The sequence below is a fragment of the Tenebrio molitor genome, chromosome 1 (genome assembly GCF_963966145.1).
Source record: "Tenebrio molitor chromosome 1, icTenMoli1.1, whole genome shotgun sequence".
Taxonomy (NCBI): domain Eukaryota; kingdom Metazoa; phylum Arthropoda; class Insecta; order Coleoptera; family Tenebrionidae; genus Tenebrio; species Tenebrio molitor.
In genome coordinates this window covers 24,394,774-24,418,295 of record NC_091046.1, presented here as the reverse complement: position 1 = coordinate 24,418,295, position 23,522 = coordinate 24,394,774, and the positions used below count along the sequence as shown (strand labels likewise).

The following is a 23,522-nucleotide window of genomic DNA, read 5'->3' as shown; positions in this document are numbered from 1 at the left end:
ATCATTTAGAATAACCCTGTATAACCACAAATTATTATTATTTTTTTTAACACTGCCTTTTGAAACAAATGACGAGCACCAAACGAGAAGCTATCTGCTATCAAAATGCATTGCGTTATAATAAGTATAATAACAATAACCAAATTAAGTTAGCTGGGAAAACAAATGACAAATAATATCGAGCGATCAAATTAATTTGTAATCGAGTCATCCATATATTTGAATCCGTATGTCTTTTGCGACAGATCTAACCTGTGTTTCAAGCTGTGTTTATTGGAGCGTGGAGTTCAAGTAACGACATACGATTTCAGATTCATGGATAACTCGATTACAAATTAATTTGATCGCTCTTCATAATAACATATGGGATTGCGCAGAGCGCAGTTTGAACATAGACTATAGTAGCGTTTTTTCCTTTTTTTTTGTATTTTTGGCATGTAAGTGTATACTTGTGTACATTGTTGTTTTCAGAATAAAAACCTCTATTAGAATTACTAAAAAAAATTATGTGTTCCCATTTGAAAAAAAATATTTTGACAGTTTAGCCTTGAAGGCTTGGGCTTGGGGCTATACGTGAATTTATTAGGGTCTTTTGTAGCCTATTCAGAACCATTTAATTCGGTGTATAAGTAATTAAAATCCTCCGATAAATAAGGGAATTATGGACTTGTCTTATTTTTTGGGGACACCTGTATAAATTCCAGTAAGAACTCCGTCATTTTCAAACAATAATTTGTCCCGAAATACAAATTGCCAAAACCTGGTTTTATTATTTGGTAGGTAGGTAAAGTCCATTCACGTTGGATTTTCCTCTCAAGGTCAAATAATTAAATTTTTTGGCTCTGTAATTATGTTTTGTAAATTGAGCATTGCTAAATCTCATTATGTTGGTTAGCTGCATGTCACTATTTACAAAACATAATTACAGAGCCAAAAATAGTTATTTATTATACAAGACGATAAAATTTTATTTTATCTTCGAGAGCGGTTTAAGCCTCGAGGCCTAAGCCGAGAGGCTAATACGCTCGAGAAGATAATGGTGAATTTTATCGTCGTGTACAATACAAAATTTTATTCCATCCTCCATTACTTCGATTGAATTACTGAATTATTTTGATTATGACAATTATAAACGTCAAAAAAATTCAACAATCAAAAAAACGTCAAAAACAGAAAAACAACAATGGATGTTAAACATTAATTATTTTATTTTTCTAGACGATAAAACTTCATTTTACCATGAAGAAAACAGTAGATAAAATACCATTTTATCGTTTAGGATGGAATAAATTTAATTATTTGACCTTGAGAGGAAAATCTAACGTGAATGGACTTTAGTACACCACTGCAAAAACCGACGTTTTTTAAAACTGTCTACCGCACACACTTCAGATTTGCTCGAATTAACAAGTCTGTCGAACAAGTTCGACGGATATAATCAGGGTAAACCTGATAATTTTCATAATTTTTGTTCGCGAGCAAAAATGACCGTTTCCCAGACACACACTTCAGATTTGCATGGTTTTTGTACGAACAGACTGTCGAGAGACACTGATCAAATTCCCATGACTGTATGTACTGTTGAGAACGAAGAGGTCACCTATTTTAGATGCCTTTGAAGAAGGTACCGAAAGGATTAGAGAAGTTGCTCTGGAATTGAATATTTCGAAAACTTCTGTAGGTACATCGAGTGATGAAGACTGAACGACGACATCCATACCATTATTCGCATGTGCAGCATTTGCAGCCATAAGATTGCCCTGCCACACGGGAATTCTGTATATGGCTTTTGAATCATAAATCTAGAAGAATACAATCCTAATTTTGTTTTTCGGATTTTATTTTCTGACGAATCAATTTTCGGCAAACAAGGATGCTACATACGATGCGCATAATTGGCACATCTGGGTGGAAGAATATCCCCATGCTCTATTTTCAACAGCATTACAGGAACGAATTTATATATACCGGGTGTCCCAGAACTGACGCATGATATTTTAATAGCGTATTCTGGAGTGAAAATGAAGACTAAAATTGAAAGAAAAAATGTCGAGGGTCCTATAGTATCTATACCGTAAGCGACTTTCGCTGACCAATCATAAGACCTTTGTTAATTGCTTTATTAGGTAAGCTCATTACTTTATTTCATTTCCATGGATTTTCATAATACGATAAAATTCGTTGAATTATTTGGTCCACTGTAATCGAATAATAAATACATTGTGACATTTCTTAACGTCATTTTGACAGTATAATTTTTTCTTAAAATCGAAAAGTGAGCAGTTTTGAAAATGTTTACTGCTGCATGTGGTGAAAGTGCTTACGCAGCCGTAGAAGCTTACGCTACACGTTTTCTTCTTCGAGAACATCCAACTACAAATGTATTTTTGCGTTTGGTGAATCGCGCTAGGAATACGGGGAATTTATTACCTCAAACGAAAGGAATTGGTGGTATTACACGAGAAGCTCGCACTCCACAAAATGAAGAGACTGTTCTTCAGGCTTTTGAGGAAGACGGAACGTTAAGTATTAGAAGCGTCGCTAGTACGTTTGACATTTCAAAAAGCACAACACAGCGGATTCTAAAGGATAATCGACAACACGCTTATCATACGCGTGTACAAAATCTCTTGCCTGAAGATCTTCCTCTCCGAGTGCAGTTCTGTGAATGGTTACTGCAACAACATGAAGCAAATCCCAACTTTGTAAAAACTATATTTATCGTGAACCAGTGAACTCTTTAGAACAACTGGAAACTGGATGATAGATTGCATGAAGCTTTGGCAACAATTACACCTCAAATGATTCAAGGCGCCCAAGCAAGCTTAATAAGACGAGCACGCCTTTGTATTCAAATTGATGGAGGTCATTTTGAGCAATTATTATAAGAGTATCTACGAATTGTTAACTGTTATGGTTTTTGATTGTTTATTAAACTTTTTTTTAATTCTAAAGAAGGTATTATTCCAGTCAAACATGAACCTCAATGTTTTTCCCTAGTTTTAAGGAGCCTGTTAACGTTTAACGTTAACGTGTTAACGCTTTCATCTTAGGGTGACGTGCCTCAACGCAGCTATTATTATAAAAATAATGTCACATTGACACTTCATTTCTGTCAAATACAGTGGACCAGCTAAATTTATAAGAATTTTGAAAAATGTAAATGTAAGTTGTTTCCTAGCAACTAGTCGGATTACTTAATATACCTTAAAACAGGTTGAAAAAAGCTTCACACGATTGGTTAATTTCAATAGTTTACCATTTAAATACCCTACGGCCCTCGACATTTATTCTTTCAAATTTAGTCTTAATTTTCACTCCGGAATACGTTATTATAATATCATGCGGCAGTTCTGGAACACCCGGTATTTGTGGGCTGGTCTATGAGGGAATCGTGTGGTATGTCTTCAATAGAAATTAGTTTACAATCATGTCAGCTATATAACTTCCCTCTTTAGGTAGGACCTTTTGAATTTCCTACACGGTTAACGGGAGACATTTACGCAGAATTTTTGACTGCAGGATTTCCCAATTTGCTTGAAGACATTCCACTTCTTTTTTGTGCTAACGGCTGGTTTCAACACGACGGCCCACCACCACACTTCAGTCGACAAGATCGAGAAATTTTGGATCAACAGTATCCTTATCGATGGATAGGTCGTGGCGGTCCACGACACTGGCCTGCGCGGTCCCCCGATTTAAATCCTCTGGATTTCTTTTTTGAAAATGTTGTATTCACGAGCACTATTGCTACAGGAGAACAACTCAGGGGTCGCGTTCAGGGAGCTTTTACCACAATTACTCCTGAAATGGTAACGAATTCTAAACTGAGTCTTTTGCCGCGGGCACGGTAATGCTTGCAAATGAATGGTGGCCACTTTGAGCCACTGACCTCTATAACATGGACCGAGGATGCTATGTTTCAAAACTGAAGTAGAAAGTCGGCCATATTGCTAGTCTCAATTTTTAGTAACTTTCTTTTTGTCCAGTTAACTGAATTCTGTTCTGCTTTTCACTGACGTTTGACGTTGACAGGTGTGGTCGTGCTCATTGATGGAGACGATTTAAATATAACTCAACCATGTTTTTGTGACCAAATTTACAGAAATCACGAATAAAATCACAAATAAGAAATCAGGGAACTCAACAGAACGAGTGACAGAATGATGTCACTAAATCTGCTGCCAACAGTATTTTGGTGTAAAACAAACTAAAAGTTTCCAATGTGAGACTACAAAGGTGGCCGACTTTGTAGCTTCATTTTTACTGTGGCAGTGGGCAGGGACCAGTCCATGTTATGGAGGTCAGTGCTTTGAGCACTTCTCTGATTGTTTTCATTTTTCGTTTCATAATCCGTTTTGGCTTATGTTATACCTACTTTTTCTCTTCTTTTTTACGATAAGCTCACGTGTATTAGAATAAACAAGGTTGTTTTCAGAACCGCCATGTGTTGTTTTATTTAAAAAAATAAAAATAGATTTATATTATCAAGGCGGTCTCTATTTTAACAGGCCGTGACACTGACTTCAGAAAGTGGTCTGTGGAATGGCCCACTAACGTCTGGCAACGTTGCTTCGCCAACCTTTAAAAAAGTTACTAGTTTTGAAGTTTTGTGATCACTCACTATTTTGTCATTGTCAGCTGTCAGTGAAAGATTTTTCTAATTCTCGTATTGCAATTTTACTTCAGTCAAAGTATATCAGGTGTCCAAGTCAAGGTAATTATGTGTATCCTGTTTTATAAGATAGCTATTGTTAGTAAAATTTCATAGAGTCCTGTATTCTGAACAAGTATCCTATCCAAAATGAAGATAGAAGTCCTTTTAGTTCACCGTGATTGCATTAGCTCCAGTGCAAATTCCAACGCATGCCACCTGTGCACTGTACAGATCAGGACAAGATTTTTTTCTAAAGTCGTACACAGAGACCACTAAAAACTAATAAAGGCGCAGTATGAATTGTTAAAAATAAATAAGAACTGCAAAAGCTACCCACTCGAGTGTATGGACCCTACCACCAATACAGGTTTATTATTTAAAATGGATTTTTGACCTAATGGAACGAGCAACAAAGACCTCACGCGCCAGTTTTCTAGTTCCAAAATCCGCATCCATTCTTGCATTCTAATCTTCTTCGAGGGGAATTTGAAAATGCTAACGTAGGAAGACTTGCTTGAAGCATAATTTGACTTGCAATTGGGTACGCAACATTTGTGTGGCATGTTTAGTTTTTCAATTACTGAAATTAATTGTCTTGTCAAAATGATTTTTGAATGAACTGCCTTTCTATGGAAGTGCCAATATTTTTGAAACTCGGAACTGAAACTAGGATGCTATGGAATGGCCCACTAAGAAATTTGGCAACACAGCCAGTGTTCTGGCCTGTTAAAATAGAGACCGCCTTGATATTATCCGTTCACTTGACATCCGCACTGTCAGGTTGACAGGCTGTTGGTAATATTCAAAATCCCTATTATACTAACTTGGTAATTTACATACAATAATGTGGCCACATTGGAGAAGTACCGGGTGATTTTAAATGAATGTGACTTTTTTTCATAGGTTGGTAATACATACTATTGTTGGTTATTCTCATAAAGCGGGTGATTTTAAATTATTGTGACTTTTTTTCTTAAGTTGGGAACATTTTTCATAAATTATTTTGGCAAACTTGATAGACTACGTCCACTGATACCGGGACTCTATTCTTGATCACCCCGTAGAATGCACTTTTTAAAATATCCTTAGATAACAAAATCCCCAAACCATAACATTAAAATATTAACAAAGTATCATAGATTGTGTTGGTAGTATCTTGAAACATTCGCGCCACTGATTATCATTGGTTGTTATGAAACCCACGCGAAATAGTTATTTATTTAACGAGTTCGTGTGTAATTTTGGCTTTTTTTGGCATGAGTGGACCAGTTTAAAACTCGAGTGAAACGAGAGTTTTAAAGGTCCACGAGTGCCAAAAAAAGCCCAAATTACACAAGAACGAGTTGAATACAACGTTTTTTTGTTCGACGAGCCCCTTAAAGGCTCCAAATCGCTAAAAATCTTTAAAATTAGCTTGACGTTTCGTTTTGACAAGTTGTCAAATTTATCAAAATCCGTTCACACAGGAGAAAATTCTCAAATTCTGACAGTGTCGAACAAAAAAATAAATTATTTGACATTTCAAATTTGAAATTGTCAGTGCTGTCAAGTGATTCAAGCATTTAGATTTGCGATTTTTCATCTTTAGAGCTTTGTTTTGCGTTCCTCTGGTTTTAAAAGTTATTAGTTTTGATCGTGTTGCTCTTTTGATTTGTTCCGTTGCGATTTTTGTTGATTTTTTTTAATTTGCCTCAAGAATCTAGCATAATGAACACTTTAAGTGACATTACACACATCGAAAATGATACAGAGGTAATTTTTGTTCATGTATTAAATATTAAATAATCTCTTGTTTGTGTTTAGCCATTTCCGAAAAAAGCTGGATATTTTAATTTCAGTAGCCAGCTTTTTCGGAAATTCGAAAATGTATTGTGGGTTGCATTTTTAAATTCCGTCTGGCACATTATCACTCGTGAAATACCTGTATTAATTAAACCTAATATATTACTCCTACTATAGTGAAGTTTTCTTTCTCCTTTCCTAAGTGTAAACATGCAGAATAATAATCAAACATCACGTGTAAACCTGCTCTTTCCATTTTTTTTTTAATTTCGCGCCGGATCTATTTGTTGTAACGTAGAGTGAACACTTTTAGTAACATTTATGTCAAGCAATCTATGAGTGGATAGAGTTTACCTTAATCAATACATTGGCATTGACATTCTATGTATTAATAAATTGTGTCAAATAGGGGAGGACGCCTATGTTTATGTCAACTATTACATTAAAAAGCAGAATAATCAACAATAATATTACCAACCTATGAAAAAAAGTCACAATCATTTAAAATCACCCGGTATATATTGTTATTCTGCTTTCTAATGTGATAGTTGACATAAACATAGGCGTCCTCGCCTATTTGACGCAATTTATTAATACCGGGTGATCAAGAAGGACTGTTTAAGTTGGCAATACAATTAAGAACATTTTATTTTTCTGCTATTTAGAACACTGCAACCGGATATGTTTTGTTGGTTTATTTGACAGATATCTGACATAGCATTAACAACGACAAAATGGTAGGTTATGAGAGCAAAAATTAACGGCAAAAAGAAATCAAAGTTGGAATTCAGAACAATAATCTAAAAATGAACTAAAGGAAATTCTCGAAGAGCTCCCCATTTTGGTCTAAACATAAATTAACTCTTCTCTCGAACGATTCACCAGCATGTTTAATTTAATTTGAAATGTCAAATTTTATTTGTCAATGATGCGACTGTCAGTGTGAAGCCATCAACAACCGGAAGTTACTCCAGTTGTACCATTTAAAAATAAAATTCAGTATAACCAACTCAAACAGTCCTTCTTGATCACCCCGTACATAAAATGTCAAAATGACGTACGTACGCCTATGTGTTGATTAAGGTATCAAGTTTGCCAAAATAATGTATGAAAAATGTTCCCAACTTAAGAAAAAAAGTCACAATCATTTAAAATCACCCGGTATATGGGTCATTTATCGATTGCTGATGTTCCTCCAACAATAATTTCTCTTGCCGCGTCCGATAGCGAACAATCACAACAAGGTACGACCAAATGTTCTCGCAATTACACACCATCCACACATCAAAATTCACCACAAATAAGTTCACACAACAACAACACAATCACACAAGTGGGGCACATGCGTCTTTGCGGCGTTTCTTCCTCAAACTATTATACAGTGAGTTTTTTTAAGACTGGCCATAGTGTTTTACATGCTAATTTTTCAACCCCCTGTTAACTTTTGTCCCCACGAAAATATTCAACCCAGTTTTGTAGTAAAGTTGTGGGATATGATACCTAATGTATTGAAACAATTTCAATTTAATAACCAGAAGCAAGGAATAAGTTAGCAAAAAGACATTTTTTGAATTCCGTTTGTTCCAATTTTAAATTTTCAGTAGGTAGGCTAAAAGTTCACCTGACATTTGTAATTTTCATAGTAATTGATTGTGTTATTGCTTAACTGCCTCTGGAGCCCATTTTGAACATTTCATTTAATTTTTATTGAATTAAAGAAACTTGTTATAACATAAATAATGAATCTATCGTTATTAAATGTAAAATATTAATGTTCACACTATTTTTTGCAAATAACATTTTATTTGTAAATTGTCTATTACAACCATTTAGGTATTACAAAATGGAGTACCTAAATGACTAGATAATACTATTGTTTAATCTAAAAATAGCGCTAGGTTTTGTAATTTCCACAAAAATAAAAGTTAACAAGGGGTTGAAAAATTAGCATGTAAAACCCTATCGCCAGTCTTAAAAAAAGGCACTGTATAAGTTATTGAATCTAAATCTTCCTCAGAATAGAACTCCAATTCTGATTCTGAGCTTGTAGTGGTGTTGTTTTGCGCTGACTTATTTTGTCATTTTTTAACTCACAGTGGGAGTGGGTACCTACTAGTTATTCACATCACAATAAACACAATTTTAATCCTTTTTAGTTGAAATCAACTGTTCGGTCTCGCAGCGGACACCGAACTGTGGAGAAAGGTGCATTCTCCATTTCAACATTTTATTTATTTTTTATTAATTTTGTGTTAAAATTAAGGAATATTTAAAATTATTTGGTATAAGATGTTTTTATGATGAAAAGAGCGGGTTAAGAATAATACAATAATACTTCATGCTGATGTTTATTGAGAATAGATTAAATCAACACTATTTTCTCTGTGAACTGTATAAGACCATAGTCCCCGGTCTCCATCCATTTTTCAGAAATACTTTCCATTTTTTCAGCCACACCCTGAGCTAGTCCACAAACAATATCAGCTTTAATAGTACGCAACGTACACAATTTTGTGGGATTGAAATTTTGTAGTGCTTCATCAATGGGTGTTGTAGGATCCCAATTTCTTTCACCAAACAATTTTCTATAATTTAAGTCACCCTTAAATATCACCAACTTAGCTTCAGCTAATTTTTTATACAGTAAAGGTTTTGTATTTCGCATATAGGAAAAGTCAACAGGTAATGTCCAAAAATCATCTTCAATTAATATCCATGTTTGATTGTCTACATAATTTGTCCATTTTTCTCCTAATTTTCGCAATGATTCGTCAGGATTCGTTTTTAATTGACCTAATATCCAATGAAAATCATGAATCATGACATCAGAAATAAACCAAGGAATTGTTTTTACGTAAAATCTAATTTTTGACGTTAATTTCTTTGAAATTAAATAATCTGCTAAGCAAAGATCGGTAAAAACTTCGTAACCTGAATTGTCGAACACAACATCTACAAAAACATTATAAGTACAAAACATTTGTTTGTTTTGCAAGTAATAGATACCGATAAAAGTAGAATTTCCGGTAGATACAACTGTCCATACTTTTTCTGAATGATCACACAATATATTTGGCTCTAAATTATCTAAATTGAATAGATCTTCCATATTTGAACTAATTTCACCGTTCGTTAATGATAAATCACATTTGTTACCCCATAAATTTATCTAAAAATAAATATTAGATATTATAAAATCATAAAACACGTCTTCAACACTCACTTTTAATAATTTTATAAATTCATCCTTAGTTGGTTTTGGCGATTGTTCTAAGTAGCCCAACAAATATTGACCAAGGACAGTTATAAGTGGTAATGCTTGAAAGTACGAATCTCGCTTTTGTTTTACAAATGGATCATAATCTTTTAATTTATTTCTGCAAAATAAATTTAAAATAAATGTTTTTAATAAACATTAACAAATTAAGTATCAATACCAATTGCTTCTTCTGCAATATTTAAGTCTATAAGACTCCGTTAGTAAATTATTTTGTCCGATGCGACGATCCGAGTTCTCTTTTTCAACGGTTGTTATGAAAATTGAGATTCGTCTGTCTACGTTAACCAATGAACAAAGAAAATCTTTCGTTGCTAGGTGACGGCTGTTCATTATTAACCACTGGTTAATAATGAAAAATTGTTAACTAGTAGGAGAGAAATTCTACTTCTGGGTTCAGTTCGAGAGTCAATAATGAAGCCTTCTAAGACTAGTAGTGAAAAAAAGATTTTAATTTTTTTTATTATCCGAAAGGGTTTTAACGTATCTAGTAGGGGAAAAATAGTAGATAAACCACGGTGAAGAAGTCCCTTATAGCGTTCGCGCCTTAGAACCTATAATCATGAACTTCTTCACCTTGGTGTATAATATACTATTTTTTCACTACTAGTCTCAGAAGGCGTTATTATTGACTCTCGAACCGACCCCAGAAGTAGAATTTCTCTACCTAGGTTAATAATAATTTTCATTATTAACCAAGGTCAATAATGAACAGCCGTTACTTAGCAACGAAAGATTTCGTTGATTTCATTGGTTAACGTAGACGATTTTCATAGCAACCGTTGAAAAATGAGAACTCGGATCGTCGCATCGGACAAAATAATTTGATTAATAATTATTACCAGAAAGGGTTTTAACGTATCTAGTAGTGAAAAAAATTGTATATAAACCACGGTGAAGAAGTCCCTTATAGCCTTCGCGGTTAAATGCATTCTAACATGTGGCACATCGTTGGATTTAGAAAAATAATCTCTCTCGAAATCGGAAGAAACAAATATACCAAGCTTTTTGAAAAACAAAGTTGACTATCATCTGACTTTGAAAAAAAGTCTATATTGTGTTTATGGTGTCTTTAAAGTGATTTATTCCAGTTTTTGTTTTATTTAAATCGAGCCATAAATAACAGAGATATATGGCTTGCGACGTTTTTTAGGACGCAGCCTAAATGTAATATCTGTTCACGTTGAAATGAACATCAGTGGTGCAAATGACCTGACCTGTTTTACTATGGCAACTCATATTTAAAATCAAAAATACAACTGTATTCAGTATTGTTTTAGAAAGGAAATATGAACTTACTGTACTCAATCTTAACTCTAAAATCATGTCTAATAGTGTATTAAAGAACGAGTTTCATAATATGTAGTATATTATGATACGAGTCTTATAAGAAGCATTTTATCGCACGCACGGTTTTAGAGCACGACGAGCGTAGCGAGGAGTGCCCTAAAGGAGTAAGTGCGATAAAATGCCTTATAAACGAGATGTCATACAGTATTTTTTCTACTTTGCTTTCTACTTTTTCAATGAAAAAAAATAATTTAAAATCGTTAAAGTTGAAGGATTCCACCCAAGGTCACGTCTGCGGTCTGCCGCGACACCACAGTATCCGTCAAAATTAAAAAATTAAATTTCACTATTTTTAGTATTATTATTATATCACGCCTTTTCCTATTACGATACGCAAAACAGTATCGTAATAGCATCAGTACGAAGGCAAAGTAGAAAAAATATAAAAAAAAAATAAATTTTCAAATTCTAGGGAATTTTGTATTCATTGGTAATTCAAAGTAACGAATGCAACTATAGTCCATTTTTGAATCAAAGAAGCACGACCTGTTGATTTAGTTTTGTAAATATAAAATTTTACTAAATTTAGGGTTTTTAACGTAGAGGGTTTTTAATGATATCTATTGGCTATACCAGCCAACGTCTGTCATTTTTAATGTCCTTGAAAGTACGCAAACTATGACCCTATGTCAAAAGTGTACAATGTTGTCAGCTCTATTTTGGGTGTAAATTGCGGTGTTGTTGTTCTTTGATTAAAAAATGGACTATACATGTATGTATAATGTTTCAAAATCAAAAATCCACCAACATTGCATTCTGCCTCGAAAATACAACCGACAACGTCGCCAACTTTTGTTTTTAGTGTGTTTGCAAGTGTCGGAAAAAGTGGGATTATGAAAGAAAACTGTTGACAGTCGTTTTGGTCGTAGTTCATCGTGTTTTTTTATTCTCATTGTATTATTTCACTCAAAAGGTATAATATGGTACCTAGCTACCACCTTTTTGTACATAATAATTATTTTGTGTTACGTAATAAACTCAACAGTTCGATGTCAAATTTTGGCGGGACGTTGAGCCAACCCAAAAAATTAAATTTACTTTAGGGATTTCTTTGTTTCTGCCAACATAATTCAACAGGTGGTGGATTTTTGATTTTGAAACAGATTATACAACATATAGTTGACTCAAGTTGCAAAAAAGCACTTGTCATTTGCAACAGCATTTTTTTCATATTTTTAAACCAAATAAAGGCACAAAAAGGCCAGAAAATCATAGTTTGGATTGAATATTTTCCATAAAAGTACACTTTTAAAGTAATTTCAAATGACTAATGCCATAAAAGTGCTGTTGCAAATGCAATATGGTTTTTTGCAACTTGAGTCAACTTTATGTTAAAAGGTAGAGTTTGAACATTAATATTGGAAGTTTTTGGTGTAAATGCGTAGAGGGATATGTAAATGACAATAATACACTGAAATATTGCTAAAAATTTTCTTAGAGATCTATTAAACTACGAGTGTTCTAAGAGCTAGCCATAAACGACTCCAAATAGAATACAATAATAGACCTATTAGAGACGCAGATTCTAAAAACATATTTTCCGCATTTTCATTCTTTAGAAGCCCCCGTACTGTGGCGCCCTCATCGGCGAAAATTGGCTCTTTCTTGGAAACATTTTCGCAATTTTTTTTTAATGAAATGAACAGGTCGTGTTTATGCTATTTCAGAAATGAACATTTGATGGTAATCGTAGAGGGATATGGAGGGAGCAGTCTTCAAAAAAGTGGTTACGACCGCGCTTTTCTGTAGACCTAATAAAAGGTCTCCAGATGAGCCGAGCGAAACCGAAGTTAACGCAGATATTTCATCTTTCCAGTGGCGTCCCTTTAACTTTTTTCTGGGGACAATTTTTGTAGGAATTGTAGGAAGACGACCGTAAATATTTAGTTCAAAATAAAAACAGATCAGAGTCATACAACTCAAAAAATACAAAGACAATTCACCAACCGGTTCACGTGTAAAAAAACAAATCCCAGTAAAATGACGGAACACCGACGCCTATGAGGCATCTGATGCCCAACGACCCCCGTCACGAAATTTCACGAAGTACTGGCGGTCATTTTAAAAGGCGTCATAAAAGGTTTCCGCACAGGTCTCGCAACGTGCCGCTTCCTTTACATTGGCAGCATAGGCAGTGCTCCCTCCATATCCAAGGGCGTAGCAATGATTTTTTGCTGGGGTGGGCCAGATTTTAAACCACAGACAGATGATAGATAGATATTGCAGATGTATCTTATTTTTAATGTGTTTTACTTTTATTCTGGGGTGGGCCAGAAGGATTCTGGGGTGGGCCGGGCCCACCTGGCCCCCCCCTTTGCTACGCCCTTGTCCATATCCCTCTACGATGGTAATAAATGTCGAATTTGCCTGTCAACACTGTCAAAGTTGACAACCGGAAATGCGTTTAGATTACAGTGGTACCAAAATCATTCGAATTTTCATTGTTACCAACAGATTCAGTCTTTCTTGATCACGTTGTACTTTAAACTACGTAGAATTTAGTGATTTTTATGTCAACCAATCTCTCGCTGGACAAACTATAGCAGAATTAACTGTACTAGAGGTATTTTCATATTTGATGGCGGAAACAAAAGACAGAAATGTCACAAAAATGTATTGTCAGTGTCAAATTTCTCATTAACGCGGTAAAATGGAATGTCTAGGTAAATTTAAATTTTCGCTAAATAGATTGAAAAAATAAATTCTACGGAAACCAATTTTTGTCAGTGGTTCAAAAGGAAAGTTATTTAGTGCGATTCTGTTTCAAAATTTAGCAATATTGTTATTGAACAACATTGATTTTGCATAGATCCAACCACGACCTGCTAGATAGTCAGAGTGTCTATAGCGGCCTGGGCGTAGAGCGAAAAATCCTATTGTTCTCATGATTCTGACATTTGGGGTTGTTTTCGGGGGTTGCTGTTAGCAACTAACTGTCATGCTATCAAATGTGTGACAATGTCATGTGCATCGTGACAATTTAGACATGCAGTCCACACTCCACACCAGTGACGTGGGAAATAGAATAGGCGGAGCATCACCATGTAAAACGTTGATTCCTATATGCAACATTATAAGTAAGGGCACGTTATGCAGCAGTAATAGCAAATCTGTTCTGTATTTGCCTAACATTTATGTGTCAGTTGCGCGGGTTGCAGAGGTATCGTATCTGTTGTTTTTATATTAACAAAAAGGACCTATTTGTTTGCTTTCATATAATTATAAAACTCATACTTTTTGAAGATAACTAGCACGTGTTATGTTAAAAATTGCAAAAAAGAACGATAACCTTTTTATAGATAATGTCATTACAAGGATCTGTAATGTTGTTTTTGCTACTTTACCCTCTAACTTATTTTCTCCTATAGATAGCCATATTTTAGATTTTGAAATTTTTTCGGAAAATCATAATTTTATATTAATCAAACAAATAATTGTTAGTTATACCAAAATTAGACTTCATTACCTACTTTAACAAACAATTCAACAGAAATTTAAAAGGTAAGTCTGTAAAACAGCTTTTTTGTTACACTGTCAGAATTTGAGAATTTTCTCCTGCGTGAACGGATTTTGATAAATGTCACAACTTGTCAAAACGAAACGTCAAGGTAATTTTAAAGATTTTAAGCGATTTGGAGCCTTTAAAGGGCTCGTCGAACAAAAAACGTTGTATTCAATTTGTTCGTGTGTAAATTGGGCCTTTTTTGGCACTAGTGGGCCTTTAAAACGCTCGTTTCACTCGCGTTTTAAACTGGCCCACTCATGCCAAAAAAGTCCCAATTTGGCTTTTGTCCGTTTTTATTTAATGTATCTTTTTATTGTATTTTGTTATCCCCATCATTATAAAACGTTTGCAACAGCAACCAGCAATACAATCGGTGGCCATCTTGGTCAGGGCAAAAATGTACAGGTGGGAATCAAAGACGAGAGGCTAAATGACCCAGGCCATTCCATACTTGTGCGCAAGTCCTATAATTTTGGGCGTTATTTAAATTTGACGTTCACGGACTTAGAAAATATCGCAAATTTATTGTTTAAAAATTAGAACAACACTTGCATATCTAATAAGAAACAATACAATAAAAGATCTTCTTTATGTAGTAAACTCATTTATACAGGTGTCCCAGAACTCGCGCGTCAACTGTTAACTGTGAATTTTAATATTTAATCCAACAAGGATTCTACAACACAAACGTGAAAAGTATATTAGTTTTGAAATGAAAACGATTTTAAGATAACCGATCACACACGCCTTCCTGAAGGTAACTCTACTAAATGTATGCGTTTCCGAGGAAACGATTTTAGATGTTGCTGCTACAAAAACTGTGATGAAATGTTTGGACAACGAGTTTTATAAGGGTTGATTTGGCACACAAATCCCAGGTCTAGAAAACGACCCGTAGGCGAGTTTTTTATGTAATTTTTTTGATTTTTTTTAATTTTTAAATAAAAAAATTAAATTTTCAAATTCTAGGGAATTTTGTATTATGTAATTGGTAATTCAAGATAGCGGATGCAACTACATCTGCAACATATGTTAAAAAGTAGAGTTTGAACATTAATATTGGAAGTTTTTTGGTGTAAATGACAATAATACACTGAAATATTGATAAAATTTTTTTAGAGATCTATTAAACTACTAGTGCTTTAATAGATAGCCATAAACGACTCCAAATTGAATACAATAATAGACCTATTAAAATATTCTAAAAACATAATTATATCTTTAGTTTGTGTTCTACTCATCTACTGTTCTTTGCCTAACGTGCAGCACGCGGTACAGTACCATGCGGTACATGTAACAACAAAGCACCCAAGTTACTAACGCATGCGTATTGGTCAGGATCGTCCTGGGTTATTTAGCCTCTCGTGAATCAAAGCGGTGTATCTTACGCTCCGTCTATTCTATATCCCACGTCACTGCTCCACACACATGTATCTGCATGAATTAATACAAATACATTGTTATTAAAGTTACTTTTAAACTGTGAGACTCTTGACATTGCACTTTGACAACTTCACTGAAGTCATTACATTTGCTTGTGAGGTTATGATTATTTAGTGACATTCCCCCCTAAAGTGGCGCCGTGGAGATCACAGGCACTAAAGCTTCGCCCAGGCAGATGTATAGTGAAATATGTCAATCATCAAGACGGCGGTGGATCCAACCAATCAACAGCTTCATATCATAGCAACTACAACCTTGTTATATAGCAATATTGGTAAATTTTAAAACAGAATCGCACCAATTCTCATATAATCAAACGTATTACAAATTTTGTCTCTAGTTCGACGATGAATAACTTTCTTAATGCCAATTTGCTGCATTTCTGTCGAAATCACGAACGTCTTTGAGAAATTTGACACTGACAAAACAAATTTGTGACATTTCTCAGTCGTTTGTTTCCGCCATCAAATATGAAAATATCTCTACAGTAGCTTGCAAAAATGTAAAATGGCGCTTTGTTGATTACTGTAGTCTTATCTGTCAGAGCTACATGAAAATATTATTAATTTGAATTTTGCAAGCAGTGCTCGTTGTGGATAAGGGATTTAATAACCACTTATTTGGAAAAAGGGGGGGTTTTACGTTTCCGATTTGCCCATCTACAAATTTAATGTCTTTACATAATCCACTTTGAAATAGGTATTACTAAAATCAACCAGTCCTACTTTTTCGTTTCAAGTTGCGAAATTATCGTTAAAAATACCAACTAATAGGAACTATAGTTTGTCCAGCGAGATTGGTTGACATAAAAATCACTAAATTCTACCTAGCGTAAATTTATTGTCAAGGAAGTGGGTCATTTCAAGACGCAGTTGGATCTTGAAAATGTCACTTTTCAAGCCTAATCAGTTTTGCGATTTTTGCCTGCCGAGGCATTTTCACTTTGCAAGTAGATAGTCATTTTACTATAATGGTTATCGTTACCTAGGTGACTGTGTCCGACTTGATGCAATAGAATTTTATTTTTAAAAAGCGATTTCAGAAAAAATTTATTACATTACGCAGCATGAAAGTGTCTATACGTGACTCGAGAGGCTTGAAGAAGTACTCGGACGCTTCGCATCCTTGTATTCTTCAACACGCCTCCTCGTCTGCAAAGTATCACTTTCATGCCTCATAATGTAATATACTATTGCCTTGAAGTTATGCTCTAATTAATGTATTCTAGTGCATTTTGTAGTGTTGGGTTACAAGTCTACAATTTAAAATCTCCCAATCTCTCGCTGGACAAAGTATAACTGATGTTGCTAAGTAATGCTATTGCAACTGATTCTTAATAAATTACTGCCAAACAATTTATAAAGTTGGTTAATCAACCAAAAATAATTTGGGTTTACATTTTATCCCTTCTCACTTTAAAGCCACACTAAGAGATGAACAATTGATTATTCATTCATAATTGTGTTAAAATTACGGCAAATTTTACATACGTTAGTTCAAACGCTTCTCTTATCCTTCTATACATGTAACATTCTGACAAAAGCCATATAGCTGAAAAAAAGGTAACATTGCCTTCCACACCCATTTGAGCATTTATATAATCATTGTAAAATTTCACATCAGATGATTTGGAAACGATTTTTCTTAAAGATTTGTTTGTTTGGATTTCATACTTCAGTTTAGACAATTCAGCAATTACTGATTTAAGATCTTCCTGGCCTTCCTAAAATGACATGTCATTATCATTAATCCAATATTGCTTTAAAATCAATAATGCAAAAAAGTTTGAGACATCCTTTGTAGTAAACATCTTATATTCTAACACTTACAAAAATCTTATACACAATAAGTTTTGCAATGTTACATGTTTATTTCACTTCATTGGAACTGACCATGCATTTGCTCAGATCATTTTCCATACTAATATTCACAACCTATTGTGACAAATGCAATTAACTACATACATATTAAATTTGCAACTGGTGCTGTACAAATTAAATTTGTGACACTTCACCTTTAATTCCAATTTGAAAAATTAAGCTGTTTAAAAAAACTAATTTACTCACTCAAAATGGCAGAATTTTAATTTTTGCAAAAATTAAATTCCAATTGAATTTACAGATTTTAATTTTTTTCATTTAATGATTATTAACTAATACTTTAAGAAATTTTTAGATACCTGTTAATTACTAAAAATATAGTGTTAAAATATCACATTAGTACTACTTCTTAATCTGCTTGTTTGCATTACTGAAATAACTATTTAATATTATTCTTGTTTCAAATGTAATAATGAAATTATATACATACTTCACCATCATCCTTTGCAATTTGTGCTTTATTTCGTACAAGTCCATCTATAACTTGTGTTATAATAATAGGCATTCGATTTTTAACAGTATGATGAGCAAAACTCCTGTAAAGTTATCACAATCAATATTTCAATTTGAGTTGAACAAATCCATTACCTTTTATAAAACGCAGTTAGATGAATATTCCGTGGTGTTTTCAGGTCTAAACTTTGTGGATTGCATTCACACATATTGCAGGGGCAAAACTGTTAAATAATCTTTCATAAGTCTTCAGCTTTTTATAAGAGTAGTATTCAAGTAAAACGTTTAATAGATTTAATTAAATGTCAGCATCATCACTTTACTTACTTATAATCACCTTATAATGTAATAACAAAGCACAAAACCATCGTATGAATTAAATTAAAAAACGTGATTTTCGAATACCATTTTTACTTGAAACATATAAAAATATCTTAAAACCAACCTGTCACTGTTCGCTGTTTAATTTTGGATTTTAACTATTAAGGTCAATAAAGGACAGCCAAATTTTAAGGTTAAGAGTAGGGTACATTAGGGTTACGAGAATAATATCGATAACGATAACAACCGCCAACCGTCAACGTCAACCACAGAACACCTAAACGTCAACCGGCAAAAAAATACCACGGCCTCCAACAATACATGACGACTTGTGAATGAATGAAGTACTTACACTTAGGTACAGTCGTTAACCAAAATAAAATAGGACAAAGTAAATTTCGATTGTGTAATTCGATATTTTTGTGAAATCCAGGTGACGAGATGACAAGTAAAAAACACAACCTAACTTTTTGTAGATCAATTATCAAGTTGTAATCTGAGACACATACGCCTCAGTTACACTACACAAATCTTTGAATTGTGAACTTTCTAAAGTAACACTTTGTCCTATTTTATTTTGGTCAACGACTGTATATGCCGTTCACGATTATTTTAAACACGCAGGAGGCCGCGATATTTTTTTGTTAGATTGGCGTCAGGTCCTGTCATATGACGTTTCGTTTTTAAATATTCGCATTGTTGTCAATTCCGTCATTAACTCATTAATTTAGTTAATAAGAATTTACCCAGAACTGCCCTACAAATATGTATGTTTCATTTCAATTACAATTTTACGATTATTGTTCCTAATGGGTCAATTATTTAAAAAATGTAACAACTTTGGAGCAGTGTTCGGTTGAATTATAACCTAAAATAGATTTATTAAGACAAATCACAATGCTGCCAACTAAAATGTCAGATTTTCATAGATAGTCCGAATTTGAAATAATCGTGAATGGTTTATAACTGTAGTGTGAAATTTTTTTAAACCATAATTTTATTATTCATTACTAAAAGAAAGCGTTTTTATTGCTTTCGAAAAAATAATTTAAATTCAAAACCGAGATCAGTGATACCTAAAATAGAATCAAGCATGCATACTTGAATATAAATAATCGTGTCAAAAATAAATTACTCCCTAGAGCCCTGCTAGAGCCCTACACCCACCCTACACCTACAATTCCAACTTTTATGGAAATACTCTCGTGTCAAAAATGGATTACTCCCTAGAATTCGAACTTTTAGGGAAATAACGTTTTTCATGTTGTGTGTAACTAGAATTTTCAAAAGTTATTTTGAATGCCTAAGGTTGGTTACTTTGAATTGAAATAAATATGCCGCCAGTAACCAAAATTGATTGTGAAACGAAAAATCATCTATCACTTAGCGAGAAATTAGTCATTTGCAACTGTTATAATTAATGATGGATAAATGACCGGTCCTTTATTTTTGGTCAAAGTTGACCGGTCCTTGATCGGTCAATTACCAGTCATTATTGGTCAAAAAGTAGGAACTAGTTAAACATCACAAAATGATTCTTTCAATGTCAAGGATTATTTTAATACCAAATAATGGTTCTTAATTCCATTTTTTATAAGATGTATTGATCGATAAATTATTGTTCCAAAATTGTGTAAGTGAGGTTAAGTTTGAATTGTTTGAAGTTATACTTTGTTTTTTCTTTAACATATTTGCTTGAATTTGAACTTTTCGTTCACCACCTGTTGAATTATGTTGGCAGAAAAAAAGAAATCCCTAGAATAAGTTCTTTTTTTTTGGGTTGGCCCAACTTGCCGCCAAAATTTGACCTTCAGTTTGTCACAAATATCAAATTATAAAAATGCCTCGAAAAACAAGGAATCTTTTAACCGCTAAATTAAAGCGAGCGCTCATTAAGTGCTTCGAAGAATTTAAAAAACACGATGAACTACGACCAAAACGACTGTCAACAGTTTTATTTCATAACCCACGTTTTTCTGACACTTCCAAACACACTAAAAACAAAAGTTGTCGGTTGTATTTTCGAGGTAGAATGCAATGTTGGTGGATTTTTGATTTTGAAACAAATTATACATAAGTATTTTATGAAAATAAAAATATATTGTGTCATGTTAAGAAGACACAAATCGATTGAAAAACAAAAACCACTTCTTCCTAATAGATAAAAAGCTTAATAATAATGGTCTTTATTAAAGTTTTAGATGTTTCATGTTTCATTGTCATAATTGACTTATTTATTGTCATAATCCATTTCTTCATTGTCAGCAGCTACGTAAATGAAATCAAACATCCCAACATAACATCATCTCATCAGTCAAACAGTCATCATATCCAATCTTCAACATTATAAGCGGGAAATTTAAATTTTAAAAATGACTGGTCAAATTCGTCAAGTCATTGACAATTATTGACCGGTCAAATGGGTCATTGACTAAGTCAATTACCGGACCTCACAACACTAGTTATAATTAATTTGCTGTCTTACATTTTTGGGATATCTTTTGTTTGTCACCAGAAACCACATAGCCTCCAACCTAACCAAATTTATGGCAACCTAGTAACGAATATCCCTAAATCCTAGGGAGTAATCCATTTTTGACACGAGAATGTTTTTCGTTTTTCATGTTGTGTAACTAGAATTTTCAAAAGTAATTTTGAATGCCTAAGGTTGGTTACTATGAATTGAGAGATTAAGTCCAGCCAGAAACCGAAATTGATTGTGAAACGAAAAAACATCTATCTGTTGTGTATCCCGATTTTACGGTACTTCGCTACACTTTCTTCGGGCTGCCGTCGTCGAATGTGTAATAATACTAGAGGTCGTCCTTAATCTACGTATTTATTTACAATTAAAAATTACAACATTTGTGACTAGTTTTCAGAAAACGATAAGACGAACTGTCTCGACCACCGGGGTGGCGTCCTCTTAAATATGCCCTAAACTACCAGCTAAAATAAACTACCTGCTAAAAGGAGGGTGTTGGCTAGCAGTATCACTTAGCGAGAAATTAGCCATTTGCAACTGTTACAAGAAATTCGCTGCTTTACATTTTTGATATGGTTGAGATATCTTTTGTTTGTTACCAGAAATCACATAGCCTCCAACCTAACCAAATTTATAGCAACCTAATAAAGAATATCCCTAAATCCTAGGGAGTAATTTATTTTTGACACGATTATACACAAGGAGGTTAAAATAAGAGGAGGGAAAGCGCCCTAGCCCTATGCTGGTAATGTATTGAAAGTGATGCCATGATGCCAATCGTTTCTTCTCCAGCAACCTTTTATGACCGTGAACGTCCTTGAACGGCCCATCGGGCATCGGGTATCGCATCGCTTTAGCGCCAGTGGCCAGTGGCGTTCCTTTAACCCCCGCAACACGGTTTAAGTGTTTTTATGTTACAACAAATGCACCAATGGCCCCGTCATGTACGTATAGTTTTTTCTGAATTATAAATTTACTTCTTTTGTTTTTGTTCAATTTTTTCATGTACTTTATGTTACAAATTACAATAAATGCATCTGTGCTTCCAGTAGAGGGGTGCTTCCCGTCTTTTACAGTGGACGATACGTCACAGTTGCAGACTGTTTTATTGAAGATTTAATGTCTTGTGCACCTACTGATCCTCGAGTTACTCAATACTGTGATTATTTGGTAGATTGTTATTGTTACATATCAGAAAATTCAAACTTTCCACCATTTTTATGGGCAGCTTGTTCTGCAAGTAGGTAAGGAGCACAAATGCGTGCGAATCTTTTCATAGTGTTTTTAATAGTAATTTTAATAATACAAAACCAAATATTTTTGTACGTATTTTTAAACGTATTATCTATTCACTTTGATTGTGACCACAACGAAAAACATAGTAGGCGCTGTTTAGCTGTGTGCTGTATACGTTTTACACTAAATATTTGTGTGGTGTGAACATGATGTGAAAATGTCAGAATTGTCAAAACTTGACCATGGTAGTAAAGCAATGATTTTAATGCATTTATTAATATATAACTAAAGAAGGAGAAATCATTAAAAATTTAAATAAAGGAGAATTTTATAAATATTTAGGTATTAATCAATCAAATCATATTCAACATTCAATTATAAAAGGAAATTTAGAAAAACAATTTTATTTAAGAATTAAATCTATTTTAAAATCAAAATTAAACGGTAATAATTTAATTAAAGCAGTTAATACATATGCTGTTCCATTGTTGACCTATTCTTTTGGTGTTATAAAATGGTCCAAAACTAATTTACAGAATATAAATATTCAAACTAGAGTTCTCTTTACAAAATTTTGTAAACATCACCCCAAATCTGCTATTGAAAGATTTAATTTACCACGCGAAAATGGTGGTAGGGGTTTTTCAAATCTAGAAATTCTACAACACAATCAAATTGCTTCACTAAAAAATTATTTTCTCAATAGAGCTCGTGATAACACTTTTTTTAATGCTTTGGTTTCAGCGGATAAAGGTTACACACCTTTAAATTTAAGTGATAATGTAATTTCAGATATTGTTGAGCCAAATATACCTGACACTATAGCAAATATAAAACAAAAGTCTTTACATGGGAGATATTTTAAAGAGCTAGAACAGCCAGAAATTAATATTCAAGCTTCTCATGCATGGCTTAAAAAATCAAATATTCATCCTGAGACTGAGGGTTTTATATTTGCAATTAGAAAAAATTTCGATTTTACCATTTATAATTTCAACAACAGGAATAGTACCGCAATCTCTTTTTAAAAATTTAAAAATTTTGGACTTAGAGAACACATTGGTGGTTGAAATTCAAAAAGGTATATTATTATACTCATGTCACATCGTGAGGAAATTCCTTAACATTGACAC

The 23,522-nt window shown here is 33.6% G+C and overlaps 1 protein-coding gene and 1 long non-coding RNA gene across 7 annotated transcripts; one reads left to right on the top strand and one right to left on the bottom strand.

Moving 5' to 3' along the window:
* The first annotated feature begins 3,658 nt into the window (after positions 1-3,658).
* Positions 3,659-4,989, top strand: LOC138122407 (uncharacterized). The gene is made up of 2 exons (XR_011156485.1): positions 3,659-4,717; positions 4,772-4,989. It is a non-coding gene; the product is annotated as an uncharacterized lncRNA (long non-coding RNA).
* A 3,782-nt stretch (positions 4,990-8,771) lies between these two features.
* LOC138122405 (damage-control phosphatase ARMT1-like) lies at positions 8,772-19,300 on the bottom strand. Of its 6 annotated transcripts, XM_069036669.1 has the most exons (7): positions 18,793-18,936; positions 18,483-18,571; positions 18,325-18,430; positions 17,505-17,737; positions 9,663-9,816; positions 9,446-9,608; positions 8,772-9,391 (listed from the first exon to the last, which is right to left on the bottom strand). In XM_069036669.1, the coding sequence occupies exons 2-7, from the start codon at positions 18,554-18,556 to the stop codon at positions 8,802-8,804; spliced, it is 1,320 nt and encodes a 439-aa protein (XP_068892770.1). In that variant the 5' UTR covers positions 18,557-18,571; positions 18,793-18,936; the 3' UTR covers positions 8,772-8,801. The 6 variants fall into 6 exon arrangements, with proteins under 6 accessions (XP_068892770.1, XP_068892767.1, XP_068892766.1 ...); XM_069036666.1 differs by lacking the exon at positions 18,793-18,936 and adding an exon at positions 19,021-19,300 and having other exon boundaries at positions 8,772-9,608; XM_069036665.1 differs by having other exon boundaries at positions 8,772-9,608; positions 18,675-18,936.
* Between the last annotated feature and the right edge of the window lie 4,222 nt (positions 19,301-23,522).

Bases quoted from the DNA above. Each gene is read 5' to 3' on its own strand.
- LOC138122405 (XM_069036666.1), bottom strand. From the start codon at position 18,556: ATGTGTGAATGCAATCCACAAAGTTTAGACCTGAAAACACCACGGAAT. The intron at 17,738-18,324 runs GTATGTATATAA...ATGTCATTTTAG, and splicing joins TTGCAAAGGATGATGGTGAA to GAAGGCCAGGAAGATCTTAA. The intron at 9,817-17,504 runs GTATGTAAAATT...TTTATTTTGCAG, and splicing joins AGAGAAGCGTTTGAACTAAC to AAATAAATTAAAAGATTATG.